Below are 21,992 nucleotides of genomic sequence, written 5' to 3'. Positions count from 1 at the left end.
TATTACATGCCAGAAGATATCCAGACTCTGTATGTTGTTTCACTGTACTAGCTAGTATTCTATTCCTTAGCAATTTGATTGAAACGTGTTCCTTTTAAGGAACTGCTGAAATGCATATATTTTTACTTATAATGCTACATATTCACACTGATTCAAATAGCCTGTTTGTGTGTTTTCAGAGAAGAGTGAAACCCTTAGTAGATCCAGTTCCAGTATGGAGCTGTCAGTGACCAGCAGTGGTAGTGACCTGTCCATCTCCCTGACTGAGTCTGACCTGGCTGAGCTACCAAAGGTGCCAGAGGGTGTAGTCCATGTAGCCAGCCACACCAGGAGCACAGCCAGCCACACCAGGAGGACAGACAGCCCACCACAGAGGAGTGCTATTCCACCCAGCGAGAGGGAGCTCCGCAGCGCCAGTGTTCACAGTCAATCACTGGACACTCCAGAGCCTAGGAACAGACCAGAATCACGTAGCGAATCCACGTCTCCAGAAATCCCATTGAAAAGGTAGGAGTTCGTTATGTACTTTACATTTCGGTCTCAGTGAAGTGTTGCACTGCACTGGAAAGAGCTGTCTATTCATTTGATGACATTCAATTAAACCCTTATGTCAGCCATCATAACAAACACAGTTCTTTTTAATTTTGTAAACATTTTCCTACATTTTCCTCCCAGACTATCTGTTTAATTCAGTTTTATTGTTGAGTAAATTAAACAGAGGGGCATGCTAAAGCAGCAAAGCTACAGCTCTACATGAGCATGTTCCAGAGTGGCCAAGCTGAACTGGGCTGCAGGATAACTAGGCTGCACTGGAGATTCTGCTCAAGACAGTTGACTTGCGCCACATCTGTAGCCGTCAGAGAGGATGGTGGGAGTCCCGCTCCACACGACCCACCGCACTCACTGCTTCTCAGCAGCAGCCGCTTTAGCCTCAGTGCACCTTATAGGGAGGGTTTATGACCCGTGACAAACATTATTGCCATAATCCAAGATAATGCTGTAACAGAGCAATTTTCTGCTTGGGAGACCTCAGGAAGTGTCAGTGGAGGAGGACATTTGTGGCTCCATAGAGTGTTCTGGAGGGTGGGCATGTGGACAGGCACTCACACTAAGAAATCCAGCGCTTGGTGTCCTCTGATTTTAAGGATTGCTTGTGATGGCTTGCACAGTGAAGGGAGAGACAATTTCTGTCCATCAATCCAGATCTTTACTGTCCTCTGAAAAACGTCAGATTGCAGGCTATAGACATAGCTGTAATACGCATCTTTCCTCTATGTGTTATGATAATTCTCAGTATATGTGTTGGTAGACAAGTAACTGTTTGGGGGTGAAACTCAAAGGTATTTCTTATAAATAACTGTAGCTTGTCTGTGATTTAGATGTTGCAATGCATGGGTGTATATTCCTCAATGCATAGGCCTCATCTTCCAGTTGTGCATGTGTATTGTACAAATGTTTTCCAAGGCCACAATAATACAGCATTTTCTTTTACAGTCCAAACTATTTTAACATTTGATCTGATACAATTTTTTTTTTAAATTGTTTGCTTGGTATCAGGGTTGAAGTTTGACATGGAATGAAAATAAAACAGACAAATTATTGTACTTAGAACCTGAACAATGAATGTTTTTGTTTAGATGTTGTGTACTCTATTTAAATGTTCCACTGTGCCCTTTAGAGAAGCTGTAGAGTGGTTGGTTGTGGCGGTGATGGGGAGGGGAGAATCTGAGCTCTCCATTGTTAACATGGAGCCCTGTGTATGAGGCGGGGAAAAACAAAGCTTTGATGTGAAGCTCAGAGCAGCCTGTCTCCAGTGCCACGTGGCCTCACTCAACGTCAAGGTTAGAGTTTATATCGCTTTTCCCATTCAGCTCCCAGGCAGGAAAACAAGCGTTGGCAATTCATTCCATTATTCCATTATATTTCCCCCTGGTGTGACCTGGGTGAGGGAGTAGAGAACAGAAACCCTCTTGGGTTTTCTTTAGTGCTCATCGTAATGGCTGGAGTCTTTCACAGGGATGCAGTGTTTATTTATTTAGGATCCCCATTAGCTTTTGCAGAATTAGCAACTATTCTTTCTTGGGTCCACACAAAACATGACAAGTAAAAAAAAAAAAGAAAAAAAAAAAAAAACACTGATACAGTGATAGTGAAATGCTTATCCGTAAGCTCTCTTTAGTGCAGTAAAATTATCTTAATATTAACAAATAAGTAATAAAAAGTAGTTACTTTTTTGTTGTTGTGGTGATGGAAATATGTACATAATTAGAAGATACTGTGTAATGTCTCTTGTGGTGACTGGGAATTACTTGTATTATGTTGTTGTTAAGACAACAACGTCATGGCTATGTCAGCTGTGAGATGTTTTTTTTCTAAAATCATGTGGAGAGTCTGTAGCTATATGAAGTGTCTGAGTACGAACCCCCTTAATCAAGGGCATTACTTAGAAAGGGTTCCAAACGGACAAAGGCTGTCTGGATTGTACTGGTTAGTCTGAATTGACTGGTTATTGTTTACTCTCACATACAACCGTTTAATAGTGAGAATTATTGTACAGTGTTATTTGTTTTACAACTATTAGTCTTTTCCAGCATTTTCCCTTTTCTTTGTGTGTGAAAATAATGCCCTGAAAGTGATCTGACACCAATCACTCATGTTGAGACCATTACATTTAGGAAATCATGGTGAAATCTCCACTGTACACAGTGTCAGTGTTATATCGCTCGCCAGAGGCTGACCCCCCTCCATCCCTACTAATAATACACTCCTGATGATGTCGAGACTCAGACACACACAGCAACACCAAACGTGTGGTATGAGACCTCGCGATGAAGCCCTCACAACAATACGGAGAGGTTTGGTGCATACAACTAATTCCCTTTTTTTAGTAAAAAGGTCCCTTTTTGAAGAGCACTGACAAATAAAATGTAGAGAAAGTTGATGACGATTTCAAGGCCCACGCTGACGGGAGGAAAAAAGGCAGAGCTTTTACCCATGCTACTTCAGCTGCATTGAAGAGGACTTAGCGCAGATGGATGGTGCACTACATGTCATGGATATAATTCAAGCTGCCAGCTTAATCAGGATGTTACCAGGAAACAACCTGCAAAAGGGAAGGAGCAATTGTTTGCTGACCTCTAACCCTGGAGCCCATTATAGATTGTCATACATTCTTTTTGCCCCTTTTATGTTGGGGGGCTCAGGATCTCGGCTGGGGTTTCTGGGGAATTCAATGAGGGCCACCCAGAGCTTAATGCTCAAGAAAGAGATGGATTCCCCAAATCCACATGCATTAGGCACCCATTTCTCATTTTACAGCCTCACATGGCCAGATTAAATTGTAAATCTTTCACCAAAAGAAATCATCTTGGGTTTTTTCTTGTTGGGAGGTTGGGCTATGTTAGCTGTCCGAATATGGATGAAATTAGTGTTTTTCTATAATAATTTCCAGGCCCCTGTTTATATTGAAATGAGACACAAGGACAGTTTTGTTCTATGCTCCTAATCCCTCAGTTTATTAGCTGTGTACCCAGTGCTGAGGCACTTTATTTTCCTGCCTGGTATTCACTCTGCATCAATTGACATTGAATTGAATGGTTGAAGGCCCATCTCTGACATGTCAATCAATACAAATGCTACCATAGTGCCTTGATCTCTTAAACCCACACAGAGAGAGGAAAAATCTGTACACACATATGGTTCAAATCCAGTCAGACATTTTGTTTCTGTGTCTTCATTTGATATATATGTTCTTTCAGACTGTCCATGGAGGGATTCTTCCATCTACTGGAGAGCATCGAAGAACGATTCCACAGAGGAGAAAGAAGTGTGTACTGTGTCTCGTCACTTGGCGATAGCAAACGCAATAAAGTGATCAGGTAAGCTCTTTCCGTATTTAGAAACGATTTTGGTCTTTGTCTTGAGTTTGTCTGCAATTATTTTCATTATCAACCAGTGTTCATGGATCTGGGGGAAATGTATTAGCCTGCCGCCAAGGGCTCTCACTTTAAATGAAGTGTCATCACTTGGCACCAACAATGCTCTTGCAGCACATCTTGGTTTCTAAGGGTTTTTCAAAGACACAGGATTGTCATAGTAACCTCACTTTGCTGCTGAATTATGGTCCTCCTGGCATTTGGGAGTCATTGAAATTCACTGGCTATGTGTCATTTGAAACGAAAGTGACCACTTTTTTCTAAATATATTACATTTTTGTACAAGAGGATAAAGATACAAATGTTTTATTATCAATAAGCGTTTGCAATAGAATAGCAGGGAAGGAAATAACATTCCCAACTTCTTGCCTTTTTGCCAGAATGATCAGAACTACTGTCACCTAGTTGTCAGACAGTGAATTGTGTCTGTTGTTCTCCTGCTGTGGCCTTTGCCATGTGTTTGGGGCTTGTGTGTGTTGGGGCTCATCCCTAACATGGGGTGTACTGAGAACAGCTGCTGTGCTCTATACTCCTGACCTGTGGGCTGCTGGACTGAGCCCCGGGTTCCATGGCGATGGCTCACTCCGCTCTATATCTTCGTCAGCCTTTGTAACGCCAGGGCAGGCTTGAATGGAGAGGACCTTGATGCATGTGGAGCAGTCGTCCTTCACCAGCTTCAGAGGTTGTCATGGACCATGTCAATGGGTTGCCTGTTACCCGAAGAGCTAGTTAGCTCCAACTGGTCCACCACCGAGGCCAGGAAAATAAGGTAAGGCTTCTTTGAACTCTGCACCAGATAAGTCTTTTTTTGTTTGTTGATGTCACTGTTTTGAAAATGGGATTTATCATTCGATGCATTTCTGTTCAATCGTATATAGAAGTGTGTGTTAGGTGAGGCAGTTAAAATGATCTTCAGGTTCATGCTGGTCAGTAATGTTATGACCCTTTGAAATTGAGCCTTCATGTACAGAATGTTTATTTTCTCCTTTGCGTCCTTTTTTTTCTTTCTAGAGAAAATTATTACTTGCTTTTGATATTATTTTTTGATAATTACTTGGTAATTATTTAAGACGGCATGTATGTGCTGTAGAAACCCAGGTAGAAAAATGTGTGTTGCTGCTTCAGGGTCCCTTACTATTATATTTGCTAAATATTCCATCAAGTCTGAGTGAGTCAAGACGGGAACATTTTCAACTCTGCTCCTGTAATAAATGTGAGCTATAATGGAGTCATTGAGCAGAGATATCAGTGCTCTAAAAGTGACCGAGTCCAATAGACAATCTCACCGTCCAAATGAAAAGTGAACCGATTCAAAGATGAATTCCACTTTTCAGACAAAGAGCAGATTAGTTCCTGTGCATTTTTCTTGAAGGTTTGATTGGAGTTCAGAGGAGAGGGGAAGCACGTATTTAGAACAGGTTGAGATTGAATTGAATGTCCGTGAACACATCTCCATCCTCCACAAATGTAAAGGTCATTTGTGTTACCTCAAGCAGTAACTCTGTGTGTGAATGTCATGAGCAAATGAAATGCCCTATCTGTGGCTGGTTTCTTTTGATAATGAGGAGCTCCATTTTGAACTATAGCTCCAAGCTCTGCTATGCCTGAATACCTTATTGTATTCAGGCAAAAAGAAAGTGTCTTGAGATACAGTATCTTTTATACCCTACTGTGGTCGCTTGACCTTTTCTCAGTATGTAGCCAACTTATGTGTCATTAGGTTAACTTCAATTCACAAATATAAAATAAGCCAACTTTGGTCAATATATCAAGATGTCAAACTACACTACCTTTTCTTTAGGTGTACCATGTGTGTTTCTTTCCATCTACAAATGTTGAGTTTTTTTTCTCACCATTACGTGCATGAATGACCCAACTCCATAATCATTTATATTTGAAGTGTTTACACTATATAGATGGACAGTATAAGTATAAAATGCATTCTCTCACTGTAATGAAGTATGTTTATGTTGTATCTTACTGTGGTAAGATACAAGCCTGTGATCTTCGCTCACGGTACTGCGTGTCCTCCACGCTGCAGCTCTCGTCTCCCCCCTGATGCTGCTCCTCTGTGGGATCGCTGGTTCAAGCACGCCCTTCTGCTGAAGGACCACCATGTCCTCACCCCCGAGCGCCTCGTCCAGCTGTTCACTCCACTGCTGCTGCCATACAATGCCTCCTATAGTGCCAAGGTATGCGTCTCACAATACACTTCAAAGTACAGTACCTTTTCCTACAGTACAAACTCTGTCATGCACATGTCATGCATTACAAGGATATACTTATTTCTTTATTTTATTATTATTTAGAATTATTTTAACCCCTTTTCTATTTTCGATCTTATGTCATCACTGCAAACTCCCCAACGGGCTCGGGAGGCGAAGTTTGAGTCATACGTTCTCCAAAACATGACCCGCCAAACCGCGCTTCTTAACACCCGCGCGCTTCACCTTGAAGCCAGCTGCACCAATGTGTCGGAGGAAACACCGTTTGCCTGACGATCAAGGTCAGCCTGCAGGCGCCCGGCCCGCCACAAGGATTTGCTAGAGCGCGATGAGCCAAGTAAAGCCCCTCCGGCCAAACCCTCCCCTAACCTGGACAACGGTGGGCCAATTGTGCGCTGCCCAATGGGACACCCGATCACGTCCGGTTGTGACCCGGGTCTGTAGTTCTGACTCTAGCACTGCGATGCAGAGTGCCTTAGACTGCTGCGCCACTCAGGAGACACGGATAAAACATCTGTACAGACTTACAGTACTACACCTCAGACAACAAGATGTCATAGCAAGGGATTTCATAAGTTAGTTGTCTTTTAAAGATAGTAACTAGCCATTGTGTGGACATTCGATGTTAAGAAGGCAATAGCACTTTGTGTGTGTGTGTGAAATGTAGTGCTTCCCGTTCATCAGATTGCTACACAGGGTGACCTTGACCAAAAGGAAACTCTGACCCATCCGCTAATCGCAAATAACAGGCTCTGCCCAGACTCCTTTCATCCTGTGGCTTATTGTCCTGAAAAACACAGGCCTTTAATTTGTTATTAGCTGAAGTATTGCTGTGGCCCAGGCCCACGTGAATGAGGCAGCCATTAGACCTTCTTCACAACAGAGGCGGGAGTCTTTGAAATTCCCTACTCATTGACCTTGCAGCAGAGCATGCCCAATTAAACCGGCCATGAAATGACACAGACTATTCACCAGGCCCACAGAGGCTGAAAGATTGAGATAAGAGTAAGGTACCATCATTGCTACTCATCTTCCTTCCTGAATCCTCTGTTGCTTTCTTTGTTTGTGTGCTCAGGGTTGTCATTGTAAATTTGACACATGTACAGTTGAAGTCGGAAGTTTACATACACCTTAGCCAAATACATTTAAACCCAGTTTTTCACAATTTCTGACATTTAATCCTCGTAAAAATTCCCTGTCTTAGGTCCGTTAGGATCACCACTTTATTTTAAAAATGTGAAATGTCAGAATATTAGTAGAGCGAATGTTTTATTTCTTTCATCGCATTCCCAGTGGGTCAGAAGTTTACATACACTCAATTAGTATTTGGTAGCATTGCCTTTAAATTGTTTAACTTGGGTCAAATGTTTTGAGTAGCCTTCCACACGCTTCCCACAATAAGTTGGGTGAATTTTGGCTCATTCCTCCTGACAGAGCTAGTGTAACTGAGTCAGGTTTGTAGGCCTCCTTGCTCGCACACGCTTTTTCAGTTCTGCCCACACATTTTCTATAGGATTGAGGTCAGGGCTTTGTGATGGCCACTCCAATACCTTGACTTTGTTTTCCTTAAGTCATTTTGCCACAACTTTGGAAGTATGCTTGGGGTCATTGTCCATTTGGAAGACCCATTTGCGACCAAGCTTTAACTTCTTGACTGATGTCTTGAGATGTTGCTTCAATATATCCACATAATTTTCCTACCTCATGATGCCATCTATTTTGTGAAGTGCACCAGTCCCTCCTACAGCAAAGCACCCCCACAACAGGATGATGCCACCCCCATGCTTCACGGTTGGGATGGTGTTCTTCGGCTTGCAAGCCTCCCCCTTTTTCCTCCAAACATAACAATGGTCATTATGGTCTATTTTTGTTTCATCAGACCAGAGGACATTTCTCCAAAAAGTACGATCTTTGTCCCAATGTGCAGTTGCTAACCGTAGTCTGACTTTTGTATGGCGGTTTTGGAGCAGTGGCTTCTTCCTTGCTGAGAGGCCTTTCAGGTTATGTCGATTATAGGACTGGTTTTTACTGTGGATATAGATACTTTTGTATCTGTTTCCTCCAGCATCTTCACAAAGTACTTTGCTGTTGTTCTGGGATTGATTTGCACTTTTCGCACCAAAGTATGTTCATCTCTAGGAGACAGAACGCGTCTCCTTCCTGAGCGGTATGACGGCTGCGTGGTCCCATGGTGTTTATACTTGCGTACTATTGTTTGTACAGATGAACGTGGTACCTTCAGGCGTTTGGAAATTGCTCCCAAGGATGAACCAGACTTGTGGCGGTCTACAATTGTTTTTCTGAGGTCTTGGCTGATTTCTTTTGATTTTCCCATGATGTCAAGCAAAGAGGCACTGAGTTTGAAGGTAGGCCTTGAAATATATCCACAGGTACACCTCCAATTGACTCAAATGATGTCAATTAGCCTATCAGAAGCTTCTAAAGCCATGACATCATTTTCCAAGCTGTTTAAAGGCACAGTCAACTTAGTGTATGTAAACTTCTGACCCACTGGAATTGTGATACAGTGAAATAATCTGTCTGTAAACAAGTGTTGGACAAATGACTTGTGTCATGCACAAAGTAGATGTCCTAACCGACTTGCCAAAACTATAGTTTGTTAACAAGAAATTTGTGGAGTGGTTGAAACACTTACGTTGGAGTCATTAAAACTAGTTTATGTAAACTTCTGACTGTAACTGTATCACAAATCAATGAGTAGGTCTGTACAGAATATCTTAACATTTGATTGAGTAGGGAATATTTGTTTATTTCTTTGTTCTTTTTTGAAACTGATTTATATTCAATCTTATTTGTGTCCAATCTCCTGAAAAGGCTGCTAGCATTTTAGCTCTGGTTCTTGCGAGGCTGTAGAGGCTCTTAAAAATATGAACTGACAAAGAGAAGAGAGGTTCCGCAATCCTGATCACCATGTCCAAGCGCATCAGGAAGAGCCTGAGTGTAAACCTCTCTCTCTCTCTCTCATTATCCCTCTCTCTCGCCCTCTCTCTCTCTCGCCCCTTCTCTCTCTCTTGCCCCCTCTCACAAACCCACACAACAGCTTATTCTCCTTCATTCTCACACACGAGCCCAAACAGAATTTCCATTCACGTCTTGCCACACAGCCTTCACCACTCTGTGACCAACGGGAGCATGCATCTCGCATGCACACTCAGAGACCCTTTGAATATTGAAGGGCCAACCGTTGCATTCATTGATATTTCAATTGCAGTGGTTTGTAAGAGCGCTCTCCACTACGTGGTGCATTTTGAATATATTTAAAAAGAGAAATATCACGAGGAGGGATCAGGACATTTTGGATTGTGAGTGTTGAGTAGGAAGAAAAGATCAGATTGGGTGTTTGTTCTCCTCTCAGGATTTGAAAGACTGTACGCGCTATCAGTCTCCCGATGACCTGCCGATCACAACTAATATTGTACAGGTTTGTCTGTTTCTAAATCCTCCTGATCTTCCCCTTCATATTAACGCTCATTAAAAGTTGTGAACAGCCGTCTGAGCCGAGAGGCAGGCTTTGAAGACAAGAGAGGGCCTATCGCTCAGATGATGATGATGATGGCTGGTTTGATACGGTGAATGGAATCACCGTGTCCATCTCCCTCCTCCTCCTCCTCCTCACATGGAGCAGCTCTTCTTAATTGTGTGTGTCCTCTTCTCCCGGGAGATAAATTGAGAGGAAGGAAGAGAGCAGTTTGTCTCAATCCTCTCCGCCAAGTGGAGATAACTTAACGCATTTCACGTTAACGCGAGGATGATTGCGTTCTTTAGGCACTTGTCTAATCTCATGGATGAGAGGAGTGTGTGTGTGTGTGTGAGAGTAGAAAGAGAGGGAGAGGATAATCTCTTTTGCTTAAACCAGAGAGAATTTCTAGTTATTTTCACAATGTGGGAGCAGTTAGAATGTGGTTTTAATTTGCCATGGTTGCAGGCCAAAGTGCTGCTGAGGACACTTCTGTCCCGGTCCAGTGAGGAGTGCCCTTCGGTGGAGAGTGAGTCTTCATCCTGTGGCCTTCCCTCGTTCCTCAACGACAGCGTTGCGGAGGTCCAACCAGCCAGACCTTCTCAGGAGCACCGCGCCTCAGGGATGCAAGGTCATTATCCCTCTCTCACCATTTATGTCTGGCCAGTTGGTAGCTAATGTGCTACTCCTTTGTAGTGATGCATCACTCTCCGGTTATGATAATGAACTGTATAACCAGCCTCAAGATTAAAACTAACAAGGGAAGTTTTGATTATGACCCTGTCCAATGATGCGAATGTTTTTAGACTATAATTCTTTCAATCAGAAGTAATTTGCACATACTGCAACTTAAGTTTACACAACATTTCAAACTGAGAAAAGTCAGTAATTGCCCAGTGAGACAGAGAGGTTGGGATGTGAGCGTTTGTAGAATGGTGCCATTTCTGTTAAGTATGAGCAATCGCTGCACTGAAAGGAAACTTCCCCCATATGACAAAGAATCACAACACTTTCACCATAGGCCTCTTTCTGAATCCCTGGCAGCCTCAGTCTTCATAGGGCCTTCTATTCAGACAAAGGGAAACCCAGAGTCCCAGCCTAGCCTCCCCCTGTCTCTGAGCTCTGTGTGGGCCTCCCTTTCTTACAGGACTACAAAGTGGTGAAGAGGACAGCCAAGACGAGAGCCCCGTGGAAAGTATTCCTATTAAAGGTAAAAAGGCAGTACCGAGCCCTGCATTCAGAGTTCTTGTGTGCCGTTTGTTTTCCTCCCACAGCAGCCGATAATGGGCTCTTTTTAAATGGATGGCTGTGGTAGGATGATCAAGGTGAATCTGGGGTCAAAGTCCCACCTGAAGAGCTGTGCAGTTCCTCTAATTATATTGGAGAAACAGTGCGTGTTTTCAGCCGGCCAGAGCAGAGGCGAGGCCAAATTGATAATTTGCGCCCCGCATAATGCAGCTGTTTAATTGTCAGGACACCGGGGTGTAGCCAAAGATCTGTCATTGGTTCTCATTATCTTATAAACAATGCTGTGCAGCAGCAGACTTGAAAAGATGGGATCTGAAAGCGGCCTGTGTACTAGTCCACAGCCAGAATCTCAGAAATTTAAAATGATTTCTTATTACACTAGGCTATGGGATTTCCTACTGGGTGTTTCATGTATGGAACACCCCCAAGGACGCAGGACCACAGAACTAGTCCAGTTTCAACTCTCAACTAATTAAAAGCAAAATATTGTTTTGAAAAGAAACATTTCCAGTCCAGTTTCATGGCTGGAGGCACTGCTGGGCAACCAAAGGTAATGAGTTAATATAGTGTGGCTGTACATGCTCAAAGTGACATGCACTTGTTAGTCCGAGCAAACGATTTGACAGACAACTACAATGGACAGATACTTAGATATATTTGGCATACAAATGTTCTATTGTTTCATCATTTCTGGAAGGCCAAACATACATTTGTTGCCCACAGAGTTCAAAGGATTCTTGCCTATGGATAGCACGCTTGGATGCGTAAACTCGACCCCTGGCCTGAACTTGGATTAAAACGACCATATATAACGCTTTTATGTTTCGATTTACCGTAGTGTGTTAGTGTCATCAACTTGAGACAATTGGCCATTTATGACATACAGCTAGCTGCTCTATAGATTGTAAAGCCTGTGTAGTTCTCAAATATCAGACCTAATCCACTGTATATGGAAGTAGTTAGTGTTTTATTGAAAGAAAATCTCTCTTCCGAGTTGGGGTGCCTGCCAACCTGATGCAAAGATAAGGTGGAGGGTGGTTATGGTGTCGTGGAAACTGTTACTCCCCTTGGCGTGTGTATGCACACTGCTTAAATACACAGCTTAGTCGGCCCTGCGCTGTGTTTTGACACACTGTTCATCAGAAGGCCCAAAGAGCCAGCCATCGGAGCGTGTTGTCTCATCAAACACACAGCATCTGAAAGTTGGAAACCTGGGCCTTGAGTCAATATTTAACTCCGACATTTTGTGTTTTTGGAACAGAGACAAAAGCATATCAGCTGCTTAAACAGTCTGCCACGCAGGCAAGGCAGCAGAGCTCTGGAGACGAGGAGGATCTGTCAGGTAAGGGGAAACAGCGCCTGCACCACCCCATCCCTCCAGTGAGCCACCGTGGCCTAATCATCAGTCAACACTGACCATATGTCTCACTGTTCTATAAAGAATTGGCACAAGTGTTGTATAAAGAATACCACCATGTGTACAGGTTTTATTTTGTCAGTCTTCTGTGCTTTTCCTCTCCGTCTATTTACCTACATGTCAATACACAACATAGATTATCGTGTAATTAGATGCACGTCAAAATGTTTGATCTGTCTTGTTTGCTCTTTAAGGAATAAATGATGGCCATGAAGAGAATACTGTGAGGGTTGAGCGCTCCTCTCATCAAGACCCTTACCCTTGGTAAGGACATTGTTCTTCTTCACTCCCTTTATGGAAATAGGCCACCAGACACCAAAGTGAATGATGTACATCTGCATGTAGCGCTCATAATTCCCTGTTAATTTCCATTAGATCAAGGGGGCGCCACCCATTAACTTGTGCATGATAACAAAAGGCCAGACTGTTATCAAGCCTAATGCCTGCTCTCACTATTTATTGGGTTTTTGTTTTAGGAGGCTAGCTATAAAACCAGACCGTTGCCAACTAAACTAGTTTGGAAAATCCAATCCGACCCCAAATGGTTTGTACTATGTGTACAAACTGTGTTTCAACAAATAGAAAATCAGAAACAACTGTTTTGAAAAGAAGACTTACAAGGAGGAGTTTTAAGATGACACATCCCTTCATTTCCAGAGCTTCCCCACGTCCTGAATTGCATTTAGGCTGCTCAAATCAAAGTGTTGAGTGGTAGGAAAAGAACGTCTGAATAGCTGCATGTTTTTCACACATTTGAATATCAACACGACTTCATCAAAATCTGCAATTGTAGGTCCTCAGAGCGACTCTTCACCGGGAGCCCATTTGGGAAGGTAATGGCTGGGTAAACGTTATGAGGAATAATCTTCTCTGATTTCATGTGATTACTGGGCACCACGCTGACACAAGGGCCCAAAGTGTGCGTCTCCCTGGCCAGGCCAGCGGGTCTCTCAGTCTACCTATTAGCAGAGGGAAGGGCATAATGGCCCAGTTCTATTGAGGCGCTACTGTCTGCCAGTGCCAGCCCAATGACTATACCTCTTTAATAAACATGAGCCAATTTCAGACTCCAGACCCTCTGATCGCTCTGTCTCCACTGTCATTAAGGAGCATGGGAAGGCGATAAAACGCATGTAAATGTCGAGGAAATGGAGAGAATCACACCACTCTGATTGGCCACTGTGGCCGTGTTGGTCCTGTGCATAAATTATTGAAATGAGACTAATGACTAGTTTTGCATGCTTGACACCTAATCTGGTCAGGGGAGGAGTGATCTGTTGTAGAGCGACAGCTAAGAGCGGTCACCATCGCACCTCTTTCCTGCTCCTCTGTGATTCCCCACCCCCGGATGCTTCCGTTTTAAGCATTCCACTTACCACAGTCACTTCTTGTGCTTTATTGCTTCTACAAGTGGTCTGGAAACCCTGCACTTGAACAGAAGCATAACACTGCAGCATGCTCTGCCATGTCTTTCTCTATCTCAATGTCTCTCTCCCCATCTCTTTCCCCCTTTCTCTTCCCCTTTCTCTATTCCTCTCTCTCACCCTGTCCTTATGTATTTTCCTCTCTTCCCCTCTACTTCATCCTTTTTTTAAATGATTTGCTTCATTTTGTCAGTGAGCTGATGAGTGACATCAAACGACTCTGTGGCTGGACTCAAAAAATGGCTTCCTCTCTGTTGTCTTAGACAATAATTATGATTTTCCAGTTAAGCCTAGACTACAGCTGAGGGATTGTAGTTTAAAGCAGAGGCTTTGGTGCAAAAAAATGCATTTATAGGCCTTTGTGTGGCTCCTCATTATGTGTGGGCCCAATTCATTAAGTAATTGGTTTGCAGTTGTTTACATGAGTATTACAGTCCTCTATTCAGGAGCCTTTGAGAGATGCATTGTGCAAATGTTGCATGTTATGAATGCAGAATGAGAGGCGGGGGGGGCAGTCCTATTGGCCAAACACTACACTCAGCTGAAAAGCGGAAAAGCGCTGGGTGCCTCTTTGCATAGCAATGACTCTGCCTTTAATAAGCTTTACAGATTAAATACACGCAGTCGATACAAGATGCAAAGAAATACTCTTAACACATTTATATGTGCTCATTTCACTATTATGGCATTGGAGAGAATCAAGGTCTTTCATATTCAGTATTTTTCTCTCCTCCACACAGTGTTTTTCAGAGAGTATAGAATGTGCTGTTTATTGTATTATAAGTCACGGCCAAGCAGACTGAGCTGCAACAACAGTTTATTAAGGATTCATCCATTAGAAATCTTTTGCTGCCATTGTGAGTGGTAAAGCAAAATCACTTTGTGGTTGAGTGGGGATGAAAGGAATAATGCAAGGAGTGAGACTTAATAAGCAGCTGCACTCCATGTAAAGACTACTTGTTCCGCTTTGTCTGGGGGTGCATGCCACTGCTTCCTGTTGTGCAAGATTCATTGTGCTGTTTTTCTTTGTTTTACTGTAGGCATTTCAGATGTTCCATTTCCTTTCTTGTTTTTATATTTTCTTCGCTTTTTTTCCCTTTTTTTGTTGTTGTCCTGGCCTTGATCTAAGAAAAGATTCTCACACTGAAAAAGAAAACATAGGTGATCTCTCCCTCTCCAGTAATCAGTGAGTGATGTGTTTGTAATGCCTTCTTCCTGCTTGACAAAAACCTTGACAATTAGTGTGGAGCGTTCCCTTGGACAACAGGATGTGCACAGGCATTCGCCCCCCCAATCACTCAGACAGACAAAGTGTCATAATCAGAAGTTAGCCCTCTGGAGGAGAGGCAGGAGGAAGCGATGTGTGTGGCATCTCTCACAGAACACTGGGAGGGAGGGAGAGGAAGGGAGAGCGAGAGGGAGGAAAAACCGAGATCAGGCACCAGAAGGTGCCAGGTAGAGAGACCAACGAACAGGTAGAGAGACCAACGAACATGCAGACAAACTAACAGAGCCTGATTTAGAACACAGCTGACAGAAATGTGTTCAGAGACTTTCGGCAGAGAAATAATATGGTGACAATTTTTCCCCCGTTGTGAATTCATGGCAAAGGCAGACACATGCCCAGTCTAAAAACAAATGCTTGCTCCTACCCCTAGACACTTGATGGCCCTTCATTTGTAGATCTGAAAGCATTGTAATTGTGTAAGCAATATGGGTGTAACTCCATATAGCCCACTGTGAGTTGATTTGGGACTGGGCAAGAGAAACAGACAGCATTGAGGTGATACTGTCAGAGGAGGTCCTCTCCTCCTCCCACAGTCAATCACACCATATCTAACAGTATTCATATAGTGTATACATCTGTCTAATAGGTTAAAGCAGACGTTTTTACGGGTAGCAATTAAGTACCATACTGTGATTGTCTTCAATTAAAATGGTTAAAAAAAGAACTAAAATTAGCTTCTTAGCAAATAGCAATTTCTCAAGCAAGAATTATACTAGGGCTGTCTGGGAGTGGTTTGAGTGGAAAACTGAAAATTTGCTGTTATTGGCAGAGCGGTTTAGCACTCTCATATTTGTTTATCGACTAATTTACCGCATGGGGATGTCACCATGCAAGGCCAAAACTCCCTCCCACAAAAACAGGCTGAATTTCAGGTGGTCTTTTCAAACAGCCCCCCCGACCCCACCCTTTTGTCCTCAGAATTGTTCGTAGAGCTCCGAGACAGGATTGTGTCGCGGCACAGATCTGGGGAAGAGTACCAAAACATTTCTGAAGCATTGAAGGTCTCCAAGAACACAGTGGCCTCCATCATTCTTAAATGGAAGATGTTTGGAACCACCAAGACTCTTCCTAGAGCTGGCAGCCCGGCCAAACTGAGCAATCGGGGGAGAAGGGCCTTGGTCAGGGAGGTGACCAAATACCCACTGGTTGCTCTGATAAAGCTCCAGAGTTCCTCTGTGGAGATGAGCGAACCTTCCAAAAGGACAACCATCTCTGCAGCACTCCACCAATCAGGCCTTTATGATAGAGTGGCCAGATGGAAGCCACTTCTCAGTAAAAGGCACATGACAGCCCACTTGGAGTTAGCCTAAAGGCACCTAAAGATTCTCAGACCATGAGAAGCAAGATTCGCTGGTGTGATGAAACCAAGATTGAACTCTTTGGCCTGAATGCGAAGCGTCATATCTAGAGGAAACGTGGCACCATCCCTACGGTGAATCATGGTGATGGCAGCATCATGGTGTGGAGATATTTGTCACTGGCAGGAACTGGGAGACTAGTCAGGATAGAGGGAAAGATGAACCCGAGCAAAGTACAGAGAGATCCTTGATGAAAACCTGCTCCACAGCGCTCAGGACCTCGTGCGTAGGTTCACCTTCCAACAGGACAATGACCCTAAGCACACAGCCAAGACAACGCAGGCGTGGCTTCGGGTCAAGTCTCTGAATGTCCTTGAGTGGCCCAGCCAGAGCCTGGACTTGAACCTGATCTCTGGAGAGACTTGAAAATAGCTGTGTAGTGACGCTCCCCATCCAACCTGATAGAGCTTGAGAGGATCTGCAGAGAAGAATGGGAGAAATTTCACAATACAGGTGTGCCAAGCTTGTAGTGTCATACTCAAGAAGACTCGAGGCTTCAATCGCTCCCAAAGGTGCTTCAACAAAGTACTGCGTAAAGGGTCTGAATATTTATATAAATGTGATATTTCAGTTTTTTAAATAAATTTGCAAACATTTCTAAAAACCTGTTTTTGCTTTGTCATTATGGGGTATTGTGTGTAGATTGATGAGAGGGGGGGGGGGGACTAACCGATTTTTAGAATAAGGCTGTAACGTAACAAAATGTGGAAAAAGTTAAGGGGTCTGAATACTTTCTGATTGCACTCTGAATGGCACACATGCACAATCCATGTCTTAATTGTTTCAAGGCTTAAAAATCCTTCTTTAACCTGTCTGCTCCCCTTCATCTACGCTGATTTGAAGTGGATTTAACAGCTGACATCAATAAGGGATCATAGACTAACAAGGTGAATCCCGGTCTAAGCTATGTCATGGAAAGAGCATAATATTTTGTATACTCAATGTATATACAACACAGGAAAATCTACTTTTTGACTGCACTGGGCTTTTAATCACACAATGTAAAGTGTTTTCATTTCTATTCATGACAAAAGTAAGTAGAAAATGGAATAAGAAAATGTGTCACATTCCAATAAGTAAGTTGTCTAACTTAGGTAGTTAAAACAATTTGTACACTGAACAAACATATAATGCTACATGTAAAGTATTTGTCCCATGTTTCATGCGCTGAAATAAAATATCCCAGAAATGTTCCATATGCACAAAAAATGTATTTCTCTCAAATGTTTTGCACAAATTTGTTTACATCCCTGTTATTGTGCATTTCTCATTTGCCAAGATATTCCATCCACCTGACAGGTGTGGCATATCAAGAAGCTGATTAATCATTACACAGGTGCAACATGTGCTGTGGACAATAAAAGGCCAATCAGTTTTGTCACACAACACAATGCCACAGATGTCTCAAGTTTTGAAAGCGTGTGCAATTGGGGTGCTGACTGCAGGAATGTCCACCAGAGCTGTTGCCAGAGAATTGGATGTTCATTTCTCTACCATAAGCGTTGTTTTAGAGAATTTTGCTTAATGTCCAACTGGCCTCACAACCGCAGACCACGTGTAACCATGCCAGCCCAGGACCTCCACATTGAATTTCTTCAGCTGTGGGATCATCTGAGGGGAGTGCTGCCTGTAATAAAGCCATTTAGTGTGGAAAAACTCATTTTGATTGCCTGGGCTTGGCTCCACAGTGGGTGGGCCTATGCCCTCCCAGGCTCACCCATGGCTGTGCCCTTGCCCAGTCATGTGAAATCCATAGATTAGGGCCAAATGGCGCCGGAGAAGAAGGCTGACATTTTTACGTGTTTTTTTTGTTTGTTTGTTTGCGTTGTTTGTAACTTTTTTATTTTCTAACATATTTTGTACATAATGTTGCTGCTACCATCTCTTATGACCGAAAATAACTTCTGGACATCAGGACTGTGATTAACTCACCACGAACTGGCAGAATCCTTTTGTTACTTTAACTAGTCCGACGAGCCCGAGGTGAATGACGTACTGCTTTCCCGGGAACAGGCCCAGATCCCCGTCATTTGTGTGAAGAGAAGGCGGAGAAAAAAGGTCCGGAGGGAATTCGAAGGCAATCGAATAAACCCCCAATGTGCAATCTTTGGAAAATAAAATCGATGACCTACGCGGAAGATTGACCTACCAACGGGACATTCAAAACTGTAATATCTTATGCTTCACGGAGTCGTGGCTGACCGACAACATTATCAACATACAGCTGGCTGGTTATACGCTGTATCGGCAGGATAGAACGGCGGCGTCTGATAAGATAAGGGGTGGCGGACTATGTATTTTTGTAAATAACAGCTGGTGCACTATATCTAAGGAAGTCTCAAGGTTTTTCTCCTAGTGGCTGTGGACTTTAATGCAGGGAAACTTAAATTGGTCTTACCACATTTCTATCAGCATGTTAAATGTGCAACCAGAGGGAAAAGAACTCTGGACCACCTTTACTCCACACATAGAGACGCATACAAAGCTCTCCCTCGCCCTCCATTTGGCAAATCTGACCATAATTCTATTCTCCTGATTCCTGCTTACAAGCAAAAATTAAAGCAGGAAGCACCAGTGACTAGATCAATAAAAAGTGGTCAGTTGAAGCAGATGCTAAGCTACAGGACTGTTTTGCTAGCACAGACTGGAATATGTTCCTGGATTCCTCCGATGGCATTGAGGAGTACACCACATCAGTCATTGGTTTCCATCAATAAGTGTATCGATGACTTCATCCAAACAGTGACCGTGCGTACATTCCCCAACCAGAACCCATGAATTACAAGCAACATCCGCACTGAGCTAAAGGCTAGAGCTGCCGCTTTCAAGGAGCGGGACTCTAACCCGGAAGCTTATAAGAAATCTTGCTATGCCCTTCGACAAACCATCAAACAGGCAAAATGTCAATACAGGACTAAGATTGAATCGTACTACACCGGTTTTGACGCACGTCAGGTGTGGCAGGGCCTACAAACCATTACAAACTACAAAGGGAAGCACAGCCGAGAGCTGCTCAATGACACGAGTACCAGACGAGCTAAACTACTTCTATGCTTGCTTCGAGGCAAATAACACTAAAACATGCATGCAAGCACCAGCTGTTCCGGAAGACTGTGTGATCATGCTCTCCACTGACGATGTGAGTAAGACCTTTTTAAACAGGTCAACATTCACAAGGCCGCAGGGCCAGACGGATTACCATAACGTGTACTGGAGCATGCGCTGACCAACCAACATTTTCAACCTCTCCCTGTCCGGGTCTAATACCAACATGTTTTAAGCAGACCACCATAGTCCCTGTGCCCAAGGACACTAAGGTAACCTGCCTAAACGACTACCGACCCGTAGCACTCACGTCTGTAGCGATGAAGTGCTTTGAAAGGCTGGTCATGGCTTACATCAACACCAGCATCCCAGAAACCCTAGACCCACTCCAATTTGCATACCGCCCCAACAGATCCACAGATGATGCGATCTCCATTGCACTTCACACTGCCCTTTCCCACATGGACAAAAGGAACACCTATGTGAGAATGCTATACATTGACTACAGCTCAGCGTTCTATACCATAGTGCCCTCAAAGCTCATCAATAAGCTAAGGACCCTGGGACTAAACACCTACCTCTGCAACTGGATCCTGGACTTCCTGACGGGCCACCCCCGGGTGGTAAGGGTAGGTAACAACACATCCGCCACGCTGATCCTCAACACAGGGGCCCCTCAGGGGTGCGTGCTCAGTCCCCTCCTGTACTCCCTGTTCACTTATGAATGCACGGCCAGGCACGACTCCAACACCATGAAGTTTGCCGATGACACAACAGTGGTAGGCCTGATCACCGACAACGACGAGACAGCCTATAGGGAGGAGGTCAGAGACCTGACCGTGTGGTGCCAGGACAACAACCTCTCCCTCAATGTGATCAAGACAAAGGACATGATTGTGGACTACAGGAAAAAGAGGACCGAGCACGCCCACATTCTCATCGACAGGGCTGTAGTGGAGCAGGTTGAGAGCTTCAAGTTCCTTGGTGTCCACATCACCAACAAACTACCACGGTCCATGCACACCAAGACAGTCGTGAAGAGGCCACGACAAAACCTAGTCCCCCTCAGGAGACTGAAAAGATTTGGCATGGGTCCTCAGATCTTCAAAAGGTTCTACACCTGCACCACCGAGAGCATCCTGACTGGTTGCATCACTGCCTGGTATGGCAACTGCTCGGCCTCCGACCGCAAGGCACTACAGAGGGTATTGCGTACGGCCCAGTACATCAAGGGGCAAAGCTTCCTGTCATCCAGGACCTCTATACAGGCGGTGCCAGAGGAAGGCCCTAAAAATTGTCAAAGACTCCAACCAACCAAGTCATAGACTGTTCTCTCTGCTACTGCACGGCAAGCGGTATTGGAGCGCCAAGTCTAGGTCCAAGAGGCTTCTAAACAGCTTCTACCCCAAGCCATGAAACTCCCGAACATCTAATCAAATGGCTACCCAGACTATTTGCATCCCCCCCCCCCCTTACACTGCTGCTACTCTCTGTTGTTATCATCTATGCATAGTCACTTTAATAACTCTACCTTCATGTACATATTACCTCGACTAACTGGTACCCCCGCACATTGACTCTGTACTGGTACCCCCCTGTATATAGTCTCGCTATTGTTGTTTTACTGCTGCTCATTAATTACATGTTACTTTTATCTCTTATTAGTTTTTTATTTCTTTTTTAACTGCATTGTTGGTTAGGGGCTCGTAAGTAAGGTCTACACCTGTTGTATTCGGCGCATGTGACTAATAGAATTTGAACTGAATTTTTATTCAAATTAACCTTTTTTTTTATTTATTTTTTTATAATCTTTGACATTTTAGCACGTTGTATTTTATATTTTTGTTCAGTATATCATTTATTGTAAACTTGTGACTAATTTCACTGGTCTAGAATTTAATTGAATAAAAATATTCCATTTTATTCCTGTCAGTCATTATGTTCTGTTCTGTCAAGCAGCTGTGATTCCAATGAAGGAGCCACCTACTATCAATGAATGTACCCGAGTGTGAATCTGTGGCACTATTTCCAGCGCTGCAGTTTTCCTTTATGGCCAGCAGAGAGCACTCACACATTAGAGAGCACAGAGTGGAATCGGTGAATCCCCTGAGTGCTCCATCCTACTATAATCCTCTGCTTTTTTCAACATCTAAACAATTTAACTGTGGGTCATAGCTGGGAAGGGAGTAGGAGTTGATGGGAGTGATGGGGTGATGGGTCTCCCTCTTTTTTCCCTTTACCTTTAGACAAACGCTGTGCTAGAGTGCCTGTGCTATTAGCATTTCTGTGTGGGTGTTAGGAGCTTAAAAAAGACAGGGTAAATAGAGGCAGCATTCTCTACCAGGCTGTGCTGACAGTATATGAAATGCCAGGTAAGCATTATTTTTCCAGACAGAATCCACCACCCTCTATAGCTTTTCCATTATGGAAGCACATCATCAAATTACCTTCATTCCAATGAACTCATTACAAAAACATTCACAATCATTATATAGTGCGGTTTGAAAGGATAGCATATGAGAAGCGAAGGAGGTAGTCATAGGCCTAGGTCTCCTTTACTTAGACGCTAGCAAT

The 21,992-nt window shown here is 43.6% G+C and overlaps 1 protein-coding gene across 5 annotated transcripts in view; it reads left to right on the top strand.

Annotated features, from left to right (window-relative positions):
• LOC139530697 (centrosomal protein kizuna-like) overlaps nucleotides 1-21,992 on the top strand; it is a 42,915-nt gene that overhangs the window by 6,630 nt on the left and 14,293 nt on the right. For 3 of the 5 annotated variants that reach the window (XM_071327325.1, XM_071327323.1, XM_071327327.1), the window contains 8 exons: nucleotides 180-507; nucleotides 3,759-3,878; nucleotides 4,540-4,704; nucleotides 5,977-6,127; nucleotides 10,107-10,269; nucleotides 10,786-10,848; nucleotides 12,148-12,228; nucleotides 12,498-12,567. In XM_071327325.1, coding sequence (XP_071183426.1) covers nucleotides 180-507; nucleotides 3,759-3,878; nucleotides 4,540-4,704; nucleotides 5,977-6,127; nucleotides 10,107-10,269; nucleotides 10,786-10,848; nucleotides 12,148-12,228; nucleotides 12,498-12,567 — 1,141 coding nt within the window. Of the gene's footprint in view, nucleotides 1-179; nucleotides 508-3,758; nucleotides 3,879-4,539; nucleotides 4,705-5,976; nucleotides 6,128-10,106; nucleotides 10,270-10,785; nucleotides 10,849-12,147; nucleotides 12,229-12,497; nucleotides 12,568-13,096; nucleotides 13,137-15,933; nucleotides 16,038-21,992 lie in introns of those variants that run through there. The other 2 variants (XM_071327324.1, XM_071327326.1) reach the window with 2 other exon arrangements.

Source organism: Salvelinus alpinus, chromosome 9 (genome assembly GCF_045679555.1).
Source record: "Salvelinus alpinus chromosome 9, SLU_Salpinus.1, whole genome shotgun sequence".
Lineage (NCBI taxonomy): Eukaryota > Metazoa > Chordata > Actinopteri > Salmoniformes > Salmonidae > Salvelinus > Salvelinus alpinus.
Note: the sequence above shows the minus strand (reverse complement) of the source record. Positions and strands in the feature narration are given on the sequence as shown.